Source organism: Paramormyrops kingsleyae, chromosome 9 (genome assembly GCF_048594095.1).
Source record: "Paramormyrops kingsleyae isolate MSU_618 chromosome 9, PKINGS_0.4, whole genome shotgun sequence".
Classification (NCBI taxonomy): Eukaryota; Metazoa; Chordata; class Actinopteri; order Osteoglossiformes; family Mormyridae; genus Paramormyrops; species Paramormyrops kingsleyae.
Genome location: NC_132805.1, coordinates 22314387 through 22338678, shown reverse-complemented (window position 1 = coordinate 22338678; position 24292 = coordinate 22314387). Strand labels below are relative to the sequence as shown.

Sequence of the window (24292 nt, the reverse complement as noted above, 5' to 3'; positions counted from 1 at the left end):
ACACCTGCTACCAAACGGGGAGAAGACGAAAGACTAGGACAAACAGATGCTGACCCGGACACTAGCTCTGATTTAAAGGAACCCAAGGTTTTAGCTTGCACTACACTAACAGGAAGACTATTCCATACTCCACATAACTACAATGCTGTGTAAATAAGTGCTTTCTCAAATCCATTTTAAAATGTTCTCCTGCTAATTTCCACCTATGGCTACATGTTCCAATATTTAAACTAATACTGAAGTAACTATTTGGCTGAACAGTGTAAACTTTTTTTGTTGTTTTGTGTGTTTTATGTTTATTGCATTTTATATTATAAGATGCCGTATATACAGTTATACCATGCGGAACCATATATGCAGCGTTTGTGTCAGGTAGAGCACATATTAGCGACACACAGGATGCCTCGTGCTGCGCATCCAAAGCGCTAGGCAAATTAGTGCCAAAATTATTTATGTGCGCAAGTGTGAATTTGTACTCGCAGGTTGGTATTTGCAAGAGGACTTGGATTTCCAATACAGGTTTTGTACTTGAAAACCATTATATCTTTGTAAAAAATATTTTTATGAAGATGTTTGGTTTCGCATTTACAAAAAATATTGACGTGTATTTGCAAAATATTTTTTTTGCGAATAAAAATTGTGTTCAGTGCAAGCAAATTTCTTTTTACGGGTGCAAATTGGAAAGTACACATACAAGTACATATGGCACTATTCTGACTCCATAGATCTGTGATCTAAATGGGGCAAACCTGATTAAACCAAGGTTAAAAATAAATAAATCAATTTCACAGTCCACATGCAGTTCATGTGGCCAGTGACTTATAAGTGCGTGAGGCAGAAGGGGTTAAAACACGGAAATTCGATCACAAATGTGGTTTCGTCTTTTAAAATTTATTTTGAATGTTATTATCGATATATACTACCACAAACGTACACCTACCCATCAAGCACTGTTTTATCTGCCAGGCAGTCCTCAATCTCTCGGAAAACGTTTCCATGGTAGCCGTGACTGTCCTCGCGTCCTCTAATGTAGAGCATTCGCCGCCCCCCGGAAAACATGACGTCACGTTTCCAGGGCAACTACAGTGGTGCAAGAGCCTGGGTATAAATCCGGACTGCTAAGGGCGACATTCTTACGTACATTGCAGCATCTGTAGAAGGTAAGTTCGGGGGCTTCGGGGTAATGTCGGATATACATACACATATCTATTGCCTCTGGCTTTCAGCATTCAGTGGTGGTTTGTTCCATTGCCTTATGGAGTCCTGATTTGTATCTGGTGCAATTCACAAACTGGGTGTCAGAACATAAGCAGGGAGTGAATATCTTCACGGTGTAATCTTAGGTATGCAAAGTTCAACATCCATTTTTTATTTTTATATTAGTCAGTTTATATAACCTCATTTTTGATACAGGAACGTATAGTTTAACAAATTATGGTATTCGTATTTTGTATACGTAATAAAACGCCTGCGCTTCACACGAATACATCATTTACAGCAATTAAGTAACTTGATACGGTCGTTATGCAGACAGCTATAATAATATGTCTTGTTAAGAAACACAGGAATACTACGAAATAAGGCACAGGATGCAGTTTGTTTTGCGGGACGTAGCCTGATTCTGTCTATTAGTAATGATGGGGAAAAGTGTGCCTACAGGAAGTCTAAAAAATATACGTGCCTCAATTTTATAAACGATTATTGTTACGTCACAATGTTCGAGAATGTACCGTAGTTAAGCAGTGGCATAAGTGGGAATTCTTCAACCATAAGACAGAGCAAAAATGCACCGTATTAGTTTTGCATCACCCTTTTTCTTGCATTTTCTCATCTAATTTTGCTATCCCGTATGCACAAAACGCATCACATTTATTTTAAAAATGTATGTGTAATGTGACAGTAATGGGTTCCGCAAAAACATTCAAGTACTGATGTTCGACTATTACAATAACAGGTAAATCTGAAGTATGGCTGTCTTAGTACATTCTTTCAAAAATTAAACTGCGGGAATGTTAGCCATGGGATACTATTTATATGATGAAGGTCATATCTGAACAGAAGGATATCCATTGAAACGAGAGAAGGGCATCTAACATGCAGTGTAAGGGTCTCACTGCTGAGATGCTCCAGATTGCAAATGCTTGTATCGCTGGACAGTAATTTGAAATTTATGTGAGCTGATTTGTCTGATTTGGGTCGGTGTGTTGCTGGAATATTCACTAAATAATTTGAATTTGTTCAGAATATTACATCAGGGGATCTATAATGTTTATTGCTATTTGTGTTGCATCAAAATGCTTCATTGAAATAATTTTCAAAAAGTGCAATTCTTCAATGCATAAAACTGAATAATTGACAAAGGAGGAAGGCAAAAGGGATGGTATGGGGGGCAGTGGCTAGCATGGTTGCATCACACCTCTGGAGACCAGGGTTCAAGTCCCTTCCCCAGCTCTACATGTGTGGTGTTTGCATTTTCTCCTCATGTCATTGTGGGGATTTCCCACAGCAGTCCAAGATTGTCCTTAGGTGTGAATGTGTGTGTCCTTTGATGGGCTGGTACCCTGTCCTAATTTTTCCCTACCTTATACCTGTAGTTTATAGGATATGTTACACAACCCTGCAGAGAACAAAGCAAGCCAGGAATAGGAAATGGATATAGAAGAGAAATATACAGGGATATGCTTTTGACTTTTTCTTGTTGGTTTTAGTAATCTCCAAATCATTGACATATACCAATGAATACTGTATATTTATAATATGTCTTTTTAACACTAGATCATGCATCCTCTGCAGTATAGGAAAGTGCAGTTTGTAAATAAATAGCACTGGCTGTATAACTGTTTATGTGCAGTTTTTTATTTATTCATGGCCTGAAGAGGATAGCAGTAATCCAGTATTTGTGAATAAGCAACGCTGCATTAATAAAATACAATGTTCTCATATGGGATCCAGCCTGTTGTTATTAACAGATGGCAAACAGCAGAGATACAATATTAAGATATAAGAAGTTCAGTTACATATTGAAACGGGTCTGTATGACCACAGTTAAGAGGCAATATATAGGTTGATTCCTTTTTATTGTTTCACATATCTGTGTTTTTGGAACTGGCCTCCAGTTTTGCCAGATAACTTGGTTGTTGCTTTCCTTACAAGTAGTCATAGCTGAATGTGAATCAGAACAGTGTGTGATCTTATCAAGACTGTCATCATATGTTTACTAAAGTGCTGGTGTGTGCTAGGTAGAGAGGAATGGTCTTCCAAGATGTAGGATGTGCATGAACATACCCTGATATACAACAATGTATAGCTGTATGTTTCTACATTAAAGTCTTTTTCTGTTTGCTCAGTGGCTGGGCTCTCAGGGTGTTCTGTAAATGGCTATGGAATGACACAGCAGGAATTCCACAAAATGGCCGCCAGGCTTTTCCCCTGATGCCTTCATTTGTAGTTTCATTTGATTTATTTAGGGTAGTGGTATGGACTGAACTCCAATTGCAGGAGATTCTGAATTTTTGAATTTGTTTTATATATGATACTTTTCTCATTTGAAAAAATGTCAATGCATCACTTACTCACACGTACTCTTTCACCTTCTTAAAAAAAGCTGGAAAACTGCACAGTTTTAATGTTTATGCATGGGTACATGCCAAGAGTGTTTTTTGTTCCAGTGTTGGACATTTTCAGCATGACTGGATGTCTTTGTGTCCATTGAGGGCAGCAACCTAGTTACACTAGAATCCTGTTTTTGCTGTTGAGTGAGGAAATAATAGCAGATGAACTTGATTTAAATCTACAATATCAGTGGCTTATCCCTTTTTGGGAGCTAAATGGAAATAACATTGAACTTATCTAATACTGATTTGTGGAAAAAAAACAGAGACAACGGTAAAGTGAAAACACAGTTATTAATTTGGATAATTCCATACCATGCTAACTAATCAAGAATAAAAACACACTGATCAAATCACAATGAAGTACATGCAGAGAAATATAAATCCTCTGTATTCAGACTTTTATTCATTCATCATAGCACAATGAACATTATTATTGCCTTTGTCCATGTACATATAACATAAAACAGCTGGAACATTATAGTACTCTACCAAGTCTATTGTAGGCCTTAAAACATCTGTATCATTACATTTAACAACCTAGAACTATAGGTTACCCATCCAACTGTACTATTTGGCACTAATACAATGGTGAGTAATTTCAAAGCAAGTTGAAAATGCTCCTAGTTAAATTTCAGTGTGAGCCAAATGATTTATTTCCTCATGCCACAATATTGTAAAATAATAATTTTTTAATTACTGAAACACTGACGCTAACATGATCTCTGCATAAGACATTCTAAATAATTTATGCAGTTGTTGCTTTATTTAATTTCAGATAGGGATTCCTCAGGCAGCTTGCATGTGTTATCAACTGGGCACTTCCTTTTGCCTTTCACATTTTGCCTTAAAAAACTTTCAAGGTAACTTCCGTACATGGTGCAAACTGTCACTGACTATTTGAAAGAGTATTAAGTATTGCCAGTACATGCTTCTTTAAAGGGCCTGGTAGGTTTTTTATGTAGTCTTACCAGGTCTTTGCTTACAATCTGGCGCCCACTTCCCACACAAAACTCTGTGGAGTTTGTAATCAAGCCAGTAAATACTATAATATAGCATAATTGTGGGTAAAAATATAGAGCATCGTAAGGGCAAAAACAACAATGACCACATTTTTTCAAAGTCATTTCGACCTTTTTGTCTAGTTAAAAAAAATATCCTCCTGAGATCTAGCAGTTCATTTTTGTCATCTGTAGAGGACATATATCACTTGTGAAACAAATACTTAAAATTAGTGACAAACATGAAGCACCTCTCATTTTTTATTTTCTATTTGCTATGGATATGAATGCCCACCCAAAAGCTTTGAAGGCCAACCTTAGTAATTTTGGCATTCATTCCACACCTAGTTATGAATGCTCATGTGTACTGTTCTAACATGAAACAGGTATAGTGAGACTATACAGTTAACTTTTTGATTTTACTGAGTGGTAACTGGGAAGGCCTCTGGTTCTGTAAAGGTGATGCAACAGCAGAGATACATTTTGTGGTTCTTTTAAAAACCCACAAAGGGACATAGGGGAGATTGTGATAATCCGTAAGGGTTAAATGTGGTACAGTGACATTCATGCACTCACAGAAAGATTAAGAGATAACCAAGCGACCTACTTCATGCTCAGCTCAATGTAAGGGCAATCCTGCTTGTCCTCTGCAATACAGAGGTTGTTTATAAGAACATAAGAATTATACAAACGAGAGGAGGCCATTCGCCCCTTCGAGCTCCCTTGGGGAGAACTTAACTAATAGCTCAGAGTTGTTAAAATCTTATCTAGCTCTGATTTAAAGGAACCCAAGGATTCAGCTTGCACTACGTTATCAGGAAGACTATTCCATACTCTGACTACACGCTGTGTAAAGAAGTGCTTCCTTAAATCCAGTTTGAAATGTTCTCCCGCTAATTTCCACCTATGGCCACGAGTTCTTGTATTTGAACTAATGCTGAAGTAACTATTCGGTTGAACAGCATCCAAACCTGTTAGAATCTTATAGACCTGGATCATGTCCCCCCTCAGTCTCCTTTGCTTGAGGCTGAACAGATTTAGCTCAAATAACCTTTCCTCGTATGACATTCCTCTAAGACCAGGAATCATTCTTGTGGCCCTACGCTGCACCTTCTCTAAGGCCGCTATGTCCTTTTTAAGATATGGTGACCAAACCTGTACACAATATTCTAGGTGAGGTCTCACCAAGGAATTGTATAATCTTAGCATTACCTCCCTTGACTTAAACTCCACACACCTGGAGATACACCCCAACATCCTATTGGCCTTTTTTATTGCTTCCCCGCACTGGCGAGAATGAGACATGGAAACATCAACATACACACCAAGGTCTTTCTCATAATCAGCTACCTTTATTTCAGTTGTGCTTGTCTGGAGCATAAATCTATAGTCTTGTGTTGTCAAGACAAGTCACTGTTTAATTACTGTATGTATGTGGCTCAGATAATTTTTGGTGACAATATAGTGAAAAGGTGCTTTTATATGTTACATAGCAGTCTAATTTTCATTGTTCTTTGTTTAATGCGTGACAAAATCTGCTGAGGGAACTGAATTATTTCCTGAGGTGTCCGTTGACCAAACGTGGGCTATTGTATTATGTCGCCATATCATTAGCAATGACAGAGATGCTACTAGCTGACTGCTTCAGATAGATTTTTTATGGGACATTTCCTGTCATTGTAGAACATCCCCTTTTCCTATGCTGCTGAAACCATGTTCCAAAATACTGATCATTTTGTGGAGTTATTGCACAAAAAATGAGAAAACAGACTGCTCCAATCTAATTGTACCATTTCTTAGTGTTAAATATAACAGATGGATTTTTTCCTCTACTGAACCTCTTTTTTTAATTAAAATGAATAAACTTTGTACTGTTTTAAGAGGTACTATAGTCTGATTGTTTTTATATTAATTAGCTTGGACTCCCACCAAAAAGATTAAAAAAAAAAGATTCCAAACTGTAATATTCTAAAATCACCTATTTGGAAAGAGGATGAACTTGGTAAGTTCAGTTTCAGAATCTGTTTATTGAGGAGTTCAGGAAATAGCACTATGATTTCACACGTCCAGGGTTGTGGGTTCCCGTATGTGGAGTTTGCATGTTGGTCCCAGGTTCGGGATTTTCTCTGGGTACTCTGGTTTCCTGTTGCAGTCTGAAAACATGTGGTTAGGTGAACTGGCAATTAATATAACTATATAAAGTTATAGACTGAAGTCTGCTCTGGGGTGCCCCCTGCCTTGTGCTTTGTGCTTGAGACATCCAACTGCTATGTTCCATAAAGTAAGGCTGTGGTAGCATTTTGCTGCTGCATTAATACAGATAGTTCTACATTAACATTCCTGAGATGCACACATTTACTCAATGAAATCAGTTTTCCCCTTTGGAAAATAAAATAAATTATGTTCTTGCCTAAAGAAAAAACAAATTAAATTCCAACATGATAAATATCAACAAGTTATCCACCATATGGCTACCAGACTGCTACCCATAAAAGTTGCTGAGCGGGGAAGGTAGCAATGGAGAAAAAAAAAACAATGTAAACTTTATTATAGAATATTCAGATAATCATCTCGTGCCCTACAGTTTGAGAATCACTGGCCTGTACAATGTTCCCGGGAAGTTTGCAAAAAGATCCACGCAACACATTTAGATGGCAGATAGCTATGTTCACAAGATGGTAGGTGCAGCGTCCATTTTCACACTCAGCTGCCCTCTGCTGTGCATTTCCAAATATTAGTTTATTTGGATTCTATCATGGGGAAGATTTTCAGGGGTACATATTCATGTTACACCCATCCACGAGCCAGCCAACAGCTAAGGGGATAAGGCTTGCACCGTGCAGAGGGAGATAGCCCTCTAACATGCCACACTCGGTCACAGGTGTGGCATGTTAGCTCCTTAGCTGTTGGCTGGGGCGTGAGCGTAAAAATTCATCCATGTTTATGTGAAATGCTAATAAGATCCATCAAAGATAAAATAGAGTATATAAAAAAGCGTTATAACGCTAACAAAATCAAATGTAAGAAAATTCCTTTTTTAATATTGCTATATGGCATGTATATTCATCCATTTAATGTTTTCATGAAACAGTAATAGGATCCATCAAATATATTTTGACCTGTCACATTCACAAGGTCACGTCGTCTGCTTTCATCCTTTGCGTTGCTGGCACTAAGCAGCATTGCTTCAATATTAGGGCAGTCTGCCACTAAATGTAATCAGTTCGGCACTCATACAATGCCTCTGCAAAGTTTGAAAAATACCTATCAAATACTTTTTAAGTTATCATTTTAACAAGCAAAATGTCTGTGGCAGCAGCAGACAAGTTCTGAAATCAAATGTATTCCCCGGTATCTACATTTAAAGAGTAAAGTTTTACATAACAGTCTACTGATTTTTTTTTTTTTTCTTTTCAGGTTCACCACCCATTATTTATAATTTGCAACAATGTCAGATCTCTGCGTTGGGATCAATGGGTAAGCATGAAGCCTTTTCAGTCTCTGACCACAGAGGCAGTTGGTATAAAACGCAGTTGGTATAAAACAGAACATCAAATCAGTTATTAAAAACAAGCATGTTGGATGTGCTTCCAACAACATATCCGAGGTCGGAATAACAGAGCCTACAGACTCTTTGTCCTATCAACTACCCTCTTCAATGTTCAAAAACCAAAATGTTTCCGAATTACTAACTTAAGTGATATGGAACGTTTTTGAGCTCTCTTTTGACCACAAGCATAACCAATTCACAGCCACAATTAGTATGTTTTCCATGTTAAACATCTACTGGTAAATTTACAGTGCCTTGTAAAAGTATTCACCCCCCTTGGCATTCTCTCCATCTTGTTCCCTTACAACCTGGAATTTAAAAGGAATTTTGAGGGAGTTGTATTGTTTAATTTGTAAAACACAATTACCACTTTGCAAATGCAAATTATTTTTTATTGTGAAACAAACAAGAAATCAGACAAAAAAAGAAATCCTGAGTGTGCATAACTATTCACCCCCTCCCAGAGTCAATACTTTGTACAGCCACCTTTTTCAGCAATTGCAGCGACAAGTCTCTTTGGGAACATCTCCACATCTCAGTGGTAAGTGAAGGAGGCCTGGTGGCATTGCTGCAGGGTACACAGCGCTGCTAGAGCACTTCTGCAGGAGCCCTTTCTCTGCTACATCACTCTGCCCTTGTTTAGAAGGGAAGAATTTTGTCAACCATCACCCACAAGCTTGGCACATCTAGACACTGGTATTTTTGCCCATTCCTCATTGCAAAATTGCTCCATCTCCTTCTAGTTGAATGGCTGCCGCTTGTGTACAGCAATTTTTAAATCATACCAGAGATTCTCAATTGGATTGAGGTCTAGGCTTTGACTGGGCCATTCGTTAAACCACTGGAGTGTTGCTTTAGCAGTGTTTAGGGTCTTTGTCCTGCTAGAAGGTGAACCTCCGTCCCAGTCTCAAATCTCTGGAAGACTCAAACAGGTTTCTCTCAAGAATTCCTCTATATTTGGCACCATCCAACTTTCCTTCAATTCTGACCAGCTTCACAGTCCCTGTCGATGAAAAACTTCCCCACAGCATGATGCTGCCCTCACCACGCTTCACTATGGGGATGGTGTTCTCAGCATGATGAGAGGTATTACATTTGCCCCAGACATGGCATTGTCCTTGATGGCCAAAAAGTTATATTTTATTCTCATCTGACCACTACACCTTCTTCCACAAGTTTGGGGAATGTCCAATACACCTTTCGGCAAATTTCAAATGGTCTTCCTTATTTTTTGTTTAAGCAGTGGCTTTTTCTTGGCCACTCTTCCATTAAGCCCATCAGAACTTGTTGGATTTAAGGTAGTCTGGGCAAAATGTAAGTGAACAAATATGAAGTCCATTTAAACTGTGATACCTTAAATCCAACATGTTACCCCATTAAGCCAGTAACCTTGCTTCATCGTATAGTGTATATATACTGAGATAATTTGACACTTTGATTGCTTACCGGTAGATATTATTTAACTAATTAAGTGGCTTTTGAAGGAAAACACGCACCACATTTCAGTTTTATATATTTTTTTCCCTTTTAATTCATTAATCTGTAGTTTTTTTGTAGGTCCATCACTTCAAATTGAAAATCCATTTAAATTCTAGGTTTATAAGGGAACAAAATAGAGAGAATGCCAAGGGGGGTGAATACTTTTGCAAGGCACTGTAGGTTTAGCCCATTCAAAAAATTTATTCTTTTGTGTCATTGTATGCTTCAAACCGAAAATGCAGTAACCAAAAGGCACATATCGAATGCGTGTACCTTGTCCTTACTATAGATGTAAACCTGAAATTATGTTCAGCAAAAACTATTTAAAAATTGCAATACCTATTGACCCAACAAAGAAGTAGCAATATAATATTGAATTGGGTTGTCTCTGCCAGTTCCCACCCCAGTATCAATACCTATCTCTGTATCAGATTTGGCCGCATTGGCCGTCTGGTGCTCAGGGCTTGTCTCCAGAAGGGAATCAAAGTCACTGCTGTTAATGACCCCTTCATTGACCTGCAGTATATGGTGAGTGACAGTCTAGCCACAACACACAGTGTCCTTGTTCAGTCTAGTGCCACATAGTGTAGCATTTAATTTTAGACCTCAGTTTATAATAAGGGTGCTACATCATAAAACCAGCAGCTAATATGGCATTTTCAATCTGACCTCATGTATACACGAATGTAAATATGTATCATTGTCAAGTTATACTTATTTTTATTCATTTCATTAATTAGGTCTACATGTTCAAATATGATTCCACACATGGACGTTACCATGGCGATGTACGCGCTGAGGATGGGAAGCTGGTTGTCGACAACAATGTCATCTCCGTCTTTCAGTGGTAAGCAATGCCCGCAGCAATGCCTGGTGGCATTGCTGCAGGGTACACAGCGCTGCTAGAGCACTTCTGCAGGAGCCCTTTCTCTGCTCCCTCACCCTGCCCTTGTTAAGAAGGGAAGAATTTTGTCAACCATCACCCACTCCTGTATGATCATGTTCTAGCATGAAGCCAGCCGAGATCCCTTGGGGAGATGCGGGTGCACTGTATGTTGTAGAGTCCACTGGAGTCTTCCTCAGCATTGATAAGGCCTCTGTGAGTACTCACAATTACATCCTCATATTATTAATATTTTATTTCAGCTTGATTAGCTTTGATTCATAATAGTGCCATAATAATACTTTCTGTTGCCTCTGAGATTGGCAGCACTCCAGAAGACAGAGAGTAAATGTCCAGTAAATGCTCAGATTTAACAATGAAACTGCAAGTCAATTGCAGGGAATACTGCAAACTTGGTTTAACTGCTTTTACCATGGCCTGTCCCCACAGTCTCACCTGCATGGTGGTGCTAAGCGGGTTGTTGTATCTGCCCCTTCCCCTGACGCCCCAATGTTTGTTATGGGAGTCAATGAGGACAAGTATGACCCCTCTAGTATGACCATCGTTAGGTGAGCGTTTGTTTTTCCTGCTGTTACATTTACCTATTAGATACTAATATATAATAGCCTTAACATTCAACTCTAAAGTAAATATGCAGTGATATGTGAATGTCAGTGAACTTCATATTATTTCTTAGCACATTTCCACTGATATATAGGGACTGACCTGTACCGCGCAGAGCCTAGATACAGCACAGTTCCAGCTCACTTCCGTTTTTAACTGCAGAAAGGTCAGCTGGTTAAAGGCATTGCCAAGTTTGGGGAGCAACAATGATGCAAAATACAGACACATGATTAACTATGTGCAATTATTTTTTTTACCGTATGCCAATTTCCACTAGCACGTCTATGAGAATCACCATATTATGCAAGTGTCAAATGGTAGTGGAATTACCATTTGCTCGTGTAAATTTGGAGTAAAAATCCATTACACTGAGCCATTCTATAGTATTTTTTTTTTTAGTAGGAATTTTCAAATTCTGAGTTTTCAGGAATATTTCTCGATGTGCAATATTACTAATAATTAGTAAAATACAGAATATACACTTTCCTTCAGATATTCCTTGCAACACGGCACGGGAGGGAAAAAGGTGACGACCCATTAGTGGCTCAAGATTTAAAAAAAGGGGTTTGCAGAGGGAACTAACACACAGGGTAAAACTACAAAACCAAATGGACCACGAGGGGTCAGAAAACAAACAGGGGAAAAACACTGAATTAACTAAAACCGTGAAATAAAGCAAAACTAAGAACCTAAGCAAAAACATAGGGAATAGTAGAGATGGCAATTTCGGCACCCAGGTTCGATCCGTTCCGAAGACGACCGAAATTTCTGGTCTTGATATAGAGTTTACGAAATGTTTCGAAACATCAGTCACGTGACCGCCGTGTCATTGTTCACAGCGAAAGAAAAAACCTAGAAGAAGAAAAAAACTCAGAAAAAAATTGGTGCATGTTGGGTGTTTGTGGCGTTGTTGGTTTGAGCGAGTAGTTTGGCGATTATTATTATTTGAAATCCAATTGTATTAGTGAAACAGGTTAGCAGTTAGTGTGATTTAGGCATAAGTATAGTGAGGGGCATATAGTTATAGTAGGTGTAATATCAAGGTTTTGCTTAGATTCAGTTAGAAACATAAATCAAAAAGCTAGAGTACGCATAGACACAGATTACATATACAGTATACATATATTAACATTGCTAACATAGACAAAGACTGTTGCCTGAAACTGCGTTTTTGCACTGTTCTATTCTATACAAATTAATTAAGTAAACATACTGCAGCAGATTTTACAAGTACATATAGCATACTATGGAGGGAAATCCCGGACATTTTTCAAAAGGAATTGCATTTGCAATTGCGTTTTCCATATGTGGACGCATAAAGTGTGACATAATTCAAATGCAATTGCAAATTTTGCATTAACGTTTGCTTTTTCGCTTTCGCGAAAGAACACTGACGGCCACATTTCAAATTTCAAGTTACTTCCACACCCCTCTTGGTAGTCGACTGCGAGTGACGTCACTCCCCATACAATCACGCCCCACAGTATAGACCCACCCCTGACCCTTGTAAGCGAAAAAGCAAACGTTAATGCAAAATTTGCAATTGCATTTGAATTATGTCACACTTTATGCGTCCACATATGGAAAATGCAATTTGCAATTCCTTTTAAAAAATGTCCGAGATTTCCCTTGTAAGACATGGGAAATGCAATTGCAAATGGACTTTGCTTTTTCATTTGAAATGTGGCCGTCAGTGTTTGTTCGCGAAAGCGAAAAAGCAAACGTTAATGCAGAATTTGCAATTGCATTTGAATTATGTCACACTTTATGCGTCCACATATGGAAAACGCAATTGCAAATGCAATTTGCAATTCCTTTTGAAAAATGTCCGGGATTTCCCTCCATAGTACACAAATGGATGTAAAATCTTGAGGAGCAGAATGTGAGACTAAACGTCAATATTTAAAGATGAGAATAATAATCATTTGCAAATAAATTATGTGCAGTTAGAACACAAGGCACCGGATTGTATTATAACAAGAAAGGATGCTTCCTGACGTATTATGGCTATGGATGGGGAGTGTAACGTCTGGAGAAAGTGTGATGTCGGTCACCTGTTGTCTGACTGCTTTGAGCAGCGATAATCCCCAGTAGCATTTTTAGCACAGCATGGTGGAATGAGCCGGTGGCTAAATATGCTCCATTATAGAGGCCACTGAAGTGGACGTGCAGACTTGTTCATAATATTGCTAACATCCTCTTCTCTACTTCGAATATTAGTGCAAGAGAGGTTTCGCGACCATACACAAGAGACATTAATAATCTAACGTTTTTTATGATTCGTACTAGTTGAATTACGGTTTGCAAAATGTTATCACACGCTAATTGCAGATATAGGATACCTATGACAGAATATAAAAATAATCAAAAATGAATTATATTGCACATTTTTGACAGTTCGAGCTTCGTGAGATTTGAAACTTTCAGGTTTTTGTTCTGCCGTATTTGCTATAGCTGCAGTTCCGGTTTTTGCCAGCAGGCTGTGCACAACTAGTGTTTCGAAACTTTTCGAACCGTTTCGAAACATTGTTTCGATGTTTCGAAATTGCCATCTCTAGGGAATAGACCACAGCAGTAGAATAGAAGCCCAAATACACAGTAACATTCACAATGGTTCGACTAAGAAGCAGGACCAAGGCAGGCACTTAAATATATAAAATTGAACTGGGTAACGAAGGAGCAAAAGCAGTCAACCAATCAGAGAGGGTACAGGACAATGTGCAATGATCATGAGGCACAGGGAAACAGGTGGATCTAATAAACTTAATCATGGAACTAAGACACTAACAGGGAAACTAGGAAACAGAATCTAATACTAGGATTAACAAAGACATGTAATACATAATCACAAAGGCACAAAGCAAAAACCAAAACAACACAAACCACAAAATAGGGACAAGAAAACTAATAGAAAAGAAACAATGGGGAACAAAAAATACAAATAAACAGAGAAGGCTGGACTCATAGCTAAAGGGTTAACATTTTCAGTAGCACACCCTCAACCTGTTGAGCCATGTGGTAGCATAGGTAAAGCGAATAGCACACTGGGGCTGAAAGACCAGAGACAGGGAGGAGAACAGGATGGCCAGCTACACCTGCTGACCAAACAGGGAGGAGACAGGAAGGGTAGGGTCAGACGGACGCTGACTCTGACACAATATCTCCGTGCATTTTTGATCAGTCAGATGGTGGTGACATAACCACCTCTAGTTGGTCAGGCTTACAGCCTTGCTATAGAAACAAGACCGTGGGGCTGTTCCACGAAGCGAGCTAACCTCAAAAGCCAGGCTTATTTAGACAATTCCGGCTTAATTTTTCCAAATTCGGTTCCACAAACGAGGCTAACCTTAAGCCTTGGCATTAAGGAAGCTTTCTTTGGAATTAATGGTGCTGAATCTTTAAATATCTAGTCATTTACAACATAAAAATCATTGCCTGTACACAGCAAATACTGCATGGGTTTATAAGGAAGACAAATGTTATTCGCTGCCAAATAGTTTCAACGTAGTTTCATACGGCTAGCACTAATAAGCAAACAGAAATAGTTTCCTCATCCAAAAATGGGGAGAAAAAGTCACTGTGTCTTATGGTCCGAATATTGCTCTGCTCACATGCTTTAACCTTCTGGGGTCGAGTGCATTGTCGGCGACGCAGCGTACTTTTCGCGTCTATTTCAGTTTATCTCGCTGAAATCTTAATATAGAATCATGAAAGAACGCTGGCTAAATCCGTAATCAGTCTTTTCAAAATTAGGTGAAATAAGAAAAATTAAAAACCATGTCACCTTACTTTGTTTTACCTGCATCGTGGGCATGTAGTACCGCTGTCACCTGAAGATCGCTATTCACATTCTTAATAAACGCATTCGCGCGTATTCAAATCGCATTCGCATGGTAATTTGCTGAACAACTCAGCGGTGAAACGCGATCCAGATACATCCCCATCAGCGCCATAAAAGGGGGGAGGGATGTGGGCAGGTAAGGATGGTTGACATAAAATAATTTAGGACACTATTTGGTTCAGAATCTTTTTTTTCTTTATTTCCCTCCTCTAAAACTATAGGTGCGTGTTATGGTCCGGTGCATCTTATGGTCCGAAAAATACAGTACCAATAACATAAGATTGCACATGACTGGAAGGAACAACGTCTGAGGATGTTCCTTCCTCAATCCCCTCAATAATAGGCCGTGTACGGTTCTGTGCAAGGGCCATCACCTCGGCTGGGGTACAGGCTGCTGGAGGTGGGCCCCCACCGGTTGCATCAGCCGCAGCTCTCTTTTTGGTGACTAAATTATACAATGCAACGTGGGCTTTAAATGAATTCTTTAAAAATGTAGTCTTTGTAGTCCTCATAGGCTTGCAGTAATAATTCTTGCTCCGCTTGGGGGGAAAACGCAGCTCTTTCTTTTCCTTCCATTCTTACTTATTCAGCATCGATTAAGAAGGCTGTCTTTTATATCGCGTGGACGCGCACGAGACTGACTTGTCAAGCTTGGCTTGAATTAAAGGAGATTAAATATACCTGAATTTTGTTCGTGGAACTCAATGAGCCTTAAGTGAACTGTTAGGCTAACTCAAGCAAGGCTATTACAAATAATCCTCGATTTTATAAGCTCGCTTTGTGGAACAGCCTCCATGTTAGCTTGGTTATGGCTCGGGTATGGCTTGGATCTTGGTGGCAGTGGAAACACGCCATTTGACTGAGCTCAGATACATACAAATATTCCACTCACATTTATGACTCATACATTACCTTTCCAAATTACATAACATTTGCATAGCATTTTTTAAGCTAGTATTGTGATTTGAAGTGGAACTCCATTATCTAGTATTTAATTCAGCTCCAAATCATACAAATATAATTTTTGAATATATTATAAACATTTTTATTTTTGAAATGGAATATAAAGCACCATTTAATTATACTTGGACCTCTATCCATCTTACAAGCATTTTGCTGAATGACATCACAGAAGTGACTCAAATCTTAATTTGTACAAAAAACATAAAATTAATTAAATTTTTTTCACTACACTCATTCTATATTGTATCTCCATCAATGACATGAATAGGCTTAGAAAATTAGCATAGACAATTAAACAACAAGCTATCTAGTTTTCAAATCCTAAAAAGTCTTTGATAACAGGGAAAGTATGGTTTTGCAATCATTTCATTGTATTTTTTATTATATTATAATGTTTTATTCAATCACATTCATTTTACAGCAATGCCTCTTGTACCACCAACTGCTTGGCTCCCCTGGCCAAGGTCATCCATGACAACTTCGGCATTGAGGAGGCACTCATGGTCAGGCCTGTGGTCCCTCCCTCATTTTTAATTTAGATTATTTTTACATGATTTGTCAGATCTTAACAGTTTTAAATCTGTATTCCTCTATCAGACCACAGTCCATGCTTACACAGCCACCCAGAAGACCGTGGACGGGCCCTCTGCGAAGGCATGGCGCGATGGGCGTGGTGCACACCAGAACATTATCCCAGCATCCACTGGGGCTGCTAAAGCTGTTGGAAAGGTTATCCCGGAACTCAATGGGTGAGCCAGGACCTGTAATCACATGATTCTGACTGTCTCTGAAAGATAGCGCATGTGCTGACATCACTTCCTCTGTCCCGCTCCTGCAGCAAGCTGACAGGAATGGCCTTCAGGGTACCGGTGGCTGATGTGTCTGTGGTGGACCTCACCTGCCGCCTCTCTCGTCCTGCCAGCTACGGAGAAATTAAGGAGGCAGTCAAGAAGGCTGCCCATGGCCCCATGAAGGGAGTGCTGGGATACACAGAGGACTCGGTGAGCCAAGAAGTAGTTTTGAGCATGGCATACAGTACACAAAAAAGCAAGAAATAGCTAAACCTTAATGGCATAATAATTGTAACTATTTCACCTGACATTCTATTCACTATGCAATAGAATTATACTAATAATACAATTTAGTACAAAAAAATTCACGATTTTTTATCACTGCTTTGAACTAGTGTATCAGTATTTATTTCTATTTGTGTATTCTTATCCATTGCTACAGTTCAGTCAATGTGAATGCAGTATCCACGTAAAATCTGTAAATGGCAGACATAATCCTAAAGGCTATTAAATCTTGTTCAGATTCTTCTGTAGCTTACTACTGTAGGTCTGTTACCTTGCTGTTTGCTACATTTTTGCCATAGTGGAGATATGACTACCGCCTGCAGCATTCAATTGGACGTGTGGATGCACTTTGGCTTTATTAATACATGAGTATCTTAAGTTGAGCAACACAGATTGTATGCTGACCCACACCAGAATAAAATATATTAGAAGCAAGAGATCTTCAATTTCATCTATCCAGATATCATCCTGACATATTCACACAACCAAAGAAATCATCTCAGCCAAAACTCGATACGGTGCATAATGCTAAATTAAATCCCCATTTTGTATGTGCAAAGAAAATAGTCAGTGATACTCCCTCTGGGGAATCTGATGCAGTGATTTTTTTCATCTGTAGAAACAGGCAACCTTATAAGGTTGTGTGAATATGTCAGGATGATATCTGGCATTGTGCAGATGTACTTGCTGCAGTCAGTATGCAGTTCCTGTCAATTACTTTCTTGTTTTTTTTTTATTAAGGTGCAAGAAAGAACATCAAACATACAACAATCTAGTTACAGGAACAGGACAAACAAAAAAGACAAAAAAAAGTATTAACACTATTAGCAATAATAAGATTATTCAACTAAAATAAAATGCATATACCTTACATACATCCCATTATATGTATAAATAAGGGTCAAGTCACATATAAAATAAATTAGCAAAGGGTTTAGATGTGTATATATCTGTCTCATGAGCTCTTGTTCTTTTTCTCCCCTCTACCAAGGAAATACAGGAAGGTAGAACAGAGGAAGATATAGATTAATAATAAAATCAACAATAACAATAACCAAATAAATAAATAAATAATAGTACAATGACAGAACCATTGGGCGTTATTATGTGAACATGTGTAGACTATTGAGGTTGCATATGAAACTTCTCCCTTAATGGTGGACATATATTGTGTGTGAACATTTATGTGTTTGTGTCTTTCTGTGTGTTGGGGAAGATAAAAGTGATCCATGGGAGGGTAGAGATGGAAGAGAGGAGAAGTAGGAGCAAAAGGAAGATTAATGGAGGGAACATTGTTGTTGGTCAACCTAGGCAAGTTGGGCCCACCGTGCATTGTAAATGGGCCAGGAGAAGAGGCATGGCAGCCCCCAGGATAGCGCCCCACCCATGACAACCCTGGGCAAACCACACCTAACACGACCCGCATTAAAAGAACCAAGTCATGCAGGAAGGTCCAGCCCAGAGCAGGAGAGATCAGTAGGCGGGAAAGTATTCACCGGAGGGCCACCACCACAGACTGGCTCGGAAACCCATCCCCAGTGCACCCAATGACCCAACCCCCCAGAGGCAGCAGGCAAAAGGAAGGGGATGTAGCGGAGCAAACTAGGATTTTCTCGAAGTAGCAGGGCTAGGAGGCTGGTGAAGTCAACATTGGGAGAGAAGGAAGGAAGGAAAGAAGGAAGGAAGGAAGACAGGATTGCATATATATGATCGTTGAGGGCGATGAGAGATGATGTACTTGTAAAAAAGAAAAAAAGCACAAATAAAGATGAAAATACTACTACTGCTACTACTACTACTAATAATAATAATAAAGGGGAAAAGAGAAAAGTATATGGTCAATGATCACAAAGTATTTTGCTGTAAGCATGAAAAATATTGTCATTTTCTGTCAACCACTTTATGCAGACACAGAGTTGCCTTAACTCATGATTCATGCTTTTCAAGAGCAGTTGAGTCCTTTGTGACAATGATTTTATACTTAATTTCAGAAGAGTGTAAATTGCAAGTTATTACAGTGCCACCAGAAAGTATTCACACACCTTCACTTTTTCCACATTTTGTTACGTTACAGACTTATTCTAAAATAGATCTGAGTATAGTTTTCTTTTACAAAATCTACACAAAATGGTCCATAATGGCAAAGTGAAAACATGTTTTCAGACATTTTATTAAATTTATAAAAAATGTAAACATTTAAACATAATGGGGGATCGGGCCTTTTGCTCTGCTGCCCCTCGTCTTTGGAATGCCCTCCCAGAGCATCTTAGGGCACCACAGAATGTAACCACTTTTAAATGTGGCTTAAAGACCCACCTTTTTAAACGAGCATTTCATTGCTGATTTTATGTGTTTTTATGTGCTGATTTTACTTTTGTAGCACTTTGAGATTTGTTTTAATGAAAAGTGAATTATAAATACAATTTATTATTATTATTATGGGTACATAAGTATTCATACCTTTTGCTATGACACTCAAAATTGAGCTCAGGTGCATCTGAATTCCACTGATCATCCTTGAGATGCTTCTACAACTTGATTGGAGTCCAACTGTGGTAAATTCAGTTGATTTAACATGATTTGGAATGGCACACACTTGTCTATATAAGGTCTCAGTTGACAGTGCATGTCAGAGCAGAAACCAACCAATGAAGTCCAGAGAATTGTCTGTAGACCGGATTGTGGCAAGGAACAAATCTGGGGAAGTTTGGAACCACCAGCACCCTCCCTAGATCTGGCCACCCTACCAAACTGAGTAATCGGGGAAGAAGATTCTTGGTCAGAGAGGTGACCAAGAACCCAATGGTCACTAAGGCTGAGCTCCATTGTTCCCTTGTGGAGAGAGGAGAACCATCCAGAAGGTCAACCATAGTTAACACACTCCACCACTCAGGCTTTTATGGTAGAGTGGCCAGACGGAAGCCACTTCTCACTTAAAGGCACATGGCAGCCCGCTTGGAGTTTGCTAAAAAGCAAGGATTCTCAAACTGTCCATCCATCCATCTCCTACCACTTTTCCGGGTCTGGTTGCGGGGGCAGCAGTCTAAGCAGGGAAACCCAGACTTCCCTCTCCCCGGCCACTTCGTCCAGCTCCTCCAGGGAAATTCCCTCTGTCCCTCCTGAATGACCGAGCTCCTCATCCTATCTCTAAGGGAGAGCCCAGCCACCCTACAGAGGAAACCCATTTTGGCCGCTTGTATTCGTGACCTTGTTCTTTCGGTCACTACCGACAGCTCATGACCATAGGTGAGGGTAGGAACGTAGATCAACTGGTAAATCGAGAATTTTGCCTTTTGGCTCAGCTCCTTCACCATGACAGACCAATGCAGCGCCCACATCACTGCTGACACCACACCGATCCGCCTGTTGATCTCTCGTTCCATCCTTCCCTCACTCGTGAACAAGACCCCAAGATACTTAAATTTCTCACCACCTGTAGGAGGGGCCAAAGGGGTCCGGTGCAATATGAGTTGGGCAGTGGCTGAAGGCAGGGATTCTCAGACTGTAAGAAGCAAAATCCACTGGCCTGATGAAACCAAAATAGAACTTTTTGGCCTGAACTCAAAGCGAACTCATGTCTGGAGAAAAACAGGCACTGCTCATCAACTGGCTAACACCATCTCTACTGTAAAGCATGGTGGTGGCAGCATTATGCTGTGGGGATGTTTTTCTGTGGCAGGACCTGGGCAACATAGAGGGTAAGATGACAGCAGCCAACTATACAGAGATTATTCAAGTAAACCTGCTCCAGAGTACTCTGGAATTCAGACTAGGGTGACAATTCATCTTCCAACATGACAATGACCCAAAGCACACAGCCAATATAACACAGGAGTGGCTTCAGGAGCATTCTGTGAATGTCCGTGAGTGGCCCAGCCAGAGCCTGGACTTGAATCCAATCAAACATCTCTGGAAAGACCTAAAAATGGCTGTCTACTGGCACTGCCTATCTAACCTGAATGGGAGAAAATCGCCAAAAACAGGTGTACCAAACTTGTAGAGGCATACCTAAGAAGACCTGAGGCTGTGATTGCAGCCAAAAGTGCTTCAACAAACTATTATGCCATGGGTGTGAATACTTAGGAAACACTGGATTAATAAGCTTTTGGAAATAAAAAAAATTTGCGCATCTTTCTAAAAAGTTGTTTTTGCCTTGTTGTTATGGGATAATGTGTGTAGATCTTTGAGGAACTACTATACTCAAATCTAGTGCCTGTAACATAACAAAATGTGGAAAAATGGGTGTGAATATTTTGTTTTATTTTAACGTGTTGATTGACAAAACAGAAATGCCCAGGTAATGTGGTAATGCTCTGTTGGAAAAGTCAGGATTTAATATTCAAATTCTGCAGTTAATAGCTCATGCTTTTTTATCAAGCAGTATCAACGGGCATTTTTAATTTGTCCTTTATTAAGTTAACAATATTATTTCTGAAGTTGTTTTGAGTGCTACCTTTGTATTCTGAGGTAGTTTGCAATTCCCAGTCCTACTAAATATTCTCTCAGAGTTTATAGATTGTAACTATGTTTTAGCATTAAATATATATATTTTTGTTCATGCTTTTGGTGCAAATGTGCAGCTGAGTCCCAGTTGTACTTTTAGGAATGTTCTTATTTGAAATAATGAGAACATAGTTTAGCTCTAACATTGTGAATGCCTTTTCCTAGGTTGTTTCTTCTGATTTTATTGGAGATACTCATTCTTCGATCTTTGATGCTGGCGCAGGTATCTCCCTCAACGACAACTTTGTCAAACTCATTTCTTGGTAAGCTCACAGCCAAACTTGTCTTTCCGCACATTTCCACATTGTCAAGTCAAAAGTATCTTTATTGTCATCTTCAGCTCTATGATGCGTAATGTTTATTTTTACTTTCACCCAGACAATAAAAAAAATTCTCCTAATTTCCCATCAGTATACATTAGATTTTATGCTCATTTTCTGTAGTCACAAGTGTGTCATTGTATCTTTGTAAAAGCATTGGTTAAGAACTAACTAAATGTCTCTCTGCAATTCTCTGTAGGTATGACAATGAGTATGGCTACAGCAATCGTGTGGCTGACCTTTTGATATACATGCATTCCAAGGAGTAATATTCTTGTCCTCCTAAAAACACAGAAGCTTGAAAAAGAACCCCCTTCCCACTTCACACAAACCAAGTCTAATCATAGTCACGTTCTGCTTCTACAAGGCAAATTAATCTGTGTTATCTGTATGAACGAGTATTTGTCTTTATTTAACAAAAGTCTCAGTGAGAATTTTTTTGACCTGACAGTATTGTTTATTGTGATGCTCCAGAGCATTGTCATAGATGTTTCCATAGCGGGTACAACCATTTAATATTGATGTTAAATTAAAATTAATATAGGAAAAGAATAACCGTAAGCTGTAGTTTAAGAATATAATAAATGTGTAACATGAAATGTATACTGTATCTTAATTATGTTCATGCTATAAAACTACAACTATATAGCACACAATGGTGTTATCATTCGAGATTCAAGATTCTTATTTGTTGCATGCATGAATATAATGATGCACCAGCAGTGAAATGAAATTACTGGTACTCCAGTCTGTGCAATAAACAAGGTAAAACAATAGCCAAATTTAATAACATAAGTTAAATCATTAAAGGCATTACTTTTACTGCTCTTGTGTAAAGTATATAGCAGACTGTCACACCCTATGTATGGAGGTCTCGGGCTTGTTGGGTGTTTAAAATACTCTGTTGCCCAGCAACAACATCAACAGATACTACAGTGATAGTGGTCACAATGCATTAAGAACAATAACAAGACTTCATCAAATGGAAATTAATTTTTTTTTAATTTTCACTAATGGATCTTTGTCCATCCATTTTCATTTAAGGCATGTTTTTGCCAGTTAAGCTTCCAGTGATTGCACAATGCAGGGTAGATATTGGCTGGAATGCCAGACTGTCACACGTTAAGGGTATGTTGGAATTGTCCAGACTTTCAAAGGAAACCAGGAGTACCTTCAAAGGGAATGCATGCTTATTGCATACATATCAGAATACATTGCACAGCACTGGATATAACACGTGAGATAGGTATGGGTATCCATGGAAGTTTTTAGTCATCAGTCTACTTGGCAGAAATATAATATGTTGTTACAATACAAATTTGCAAATCTCAAACAAAACTGAAGTATAATTTCTAAAATCTTTGTGTGCTCTCTTCCCAATACAGCCTGCTTTACAGGTGGTTCACTGTGAAGAAAAAGATAAAAATATACCTAGAAAGTGCTTCCACCACCAAACAAGTAACAACAGATCATTTTAATCTTTGCACTCCCTCGATATACAACACATTACACTATGCTACATATCCAGAGGTTTCTCAACTTTTGATATGAGGTACAAATTAAAATTTGTTTGCCCATTATATAAACTAAAAATATGACCTGAGAAAATAATACCTTGTTCAACCCTCCAGTTTCTGTAGACAGAATTGCATAATTAGTTTTGAACAGTATACTGGCATCTGCTGTAGCCTGTTTTCCTGCCTTGTGACATGAGCAGCCTTGGTAAGGCCCCAGACTCACTGCAGCCTTGCATTGAATAAGCTGGAAAATGGAATAGAAACCCGAAAAAACTTAAAACCGAAGCTCAAATCCTTCTGTTTCACTCTGTCACTACTGAAAATGTTACACCTACCGAAAATGTAACTTCCGCTACTACGCAAGCGCACATTCATCACGCATGTGTCCATGAAACTACATTTTCCGGCACTTCTTTATTAAACATGCGTAATATGCACTTCCACAGGCTCGATACTGCGCATATATTCACATTTTGCTGCAGATCGTGATTGCGTGATTCAGGGGGTGGACGTCGTGTATCATCATACATTGATCACGTATTGTGAGATGGGTCATCGATGTTTATATTTGTAGTTAAGAACATAAGAACATAAGAAATTTACAAACGAGAGGAGGCCATTCGGCCCATCAAGCTCGTTTGGGGAGAACTTAGCTAATAGCTCAGAGTTGTTAAAATCTTATCTAGCTCTGATTTAAAGGAACCCATGGTTTTAGCTTCCACTACAATAGCAGGAAGACTATTCCATACTCTGACTACACGCTGTGTAAAGAAGTGCTTCCTCAAATTTGTTTTAAAATGTTCTCCCGCTAATTTCCACTTATGGCCACGAGTTCTAGTATTTAGACTTAGTTCAGCCGTCATTTCATTGTGTATTTAAACCATTTTGCTTTGCCGATTGTAATATTTTGCATCTGTGTGCGCA

General features: G+C 38.9%; 1 protein-coding gene across 2 annotated transcripts; it reads left to right on the top strand.

Moving 5' to 3' along the window:
- Positions 1-996: 996 nt before the first annotated feature.
- On the top strand, positions 997-22518 carry gapdhs (glyceraldehyde-3-phosphate dehydrogenase, spermatogenic). Of its 2 annotated transcripts, none has more exons than XM_023806624.2 (11): positions 997-1160; positions 8030-8089; positions 10073-10169; positions 10382-10488; positions 10650-10740; positions 10975-11093; positions 16374-16455; positions 16550-16701; positions 16791-16953; positions 21697-21794; positions 22051-22518. In XM_023806624.2, exons 2-11 carry the CDS (start codon positions 8061-8063, stop codon positions 22118-22120), a joined length of 1008 nt encoding a protein of 335 aa, XP_023662392.1. In that variant the 5' UTR covers positions 997-1160; positions 8030-8060; the 3' UTR covers positions 22121-22518. The 2 variants fall into 2 exon arrangements, with proteins under 2 accessions (XP_023662392.1, XP_072572655.1); XM_072716554.1 differs by lacking the exon at positions 997-1160 and adding an exon at positions 4799-4808 and having other exon boundaries at positions 8028-8089.
- The last annotated feature ends 1774 nt before the right edge of the window (positions 22519-24292 follow it).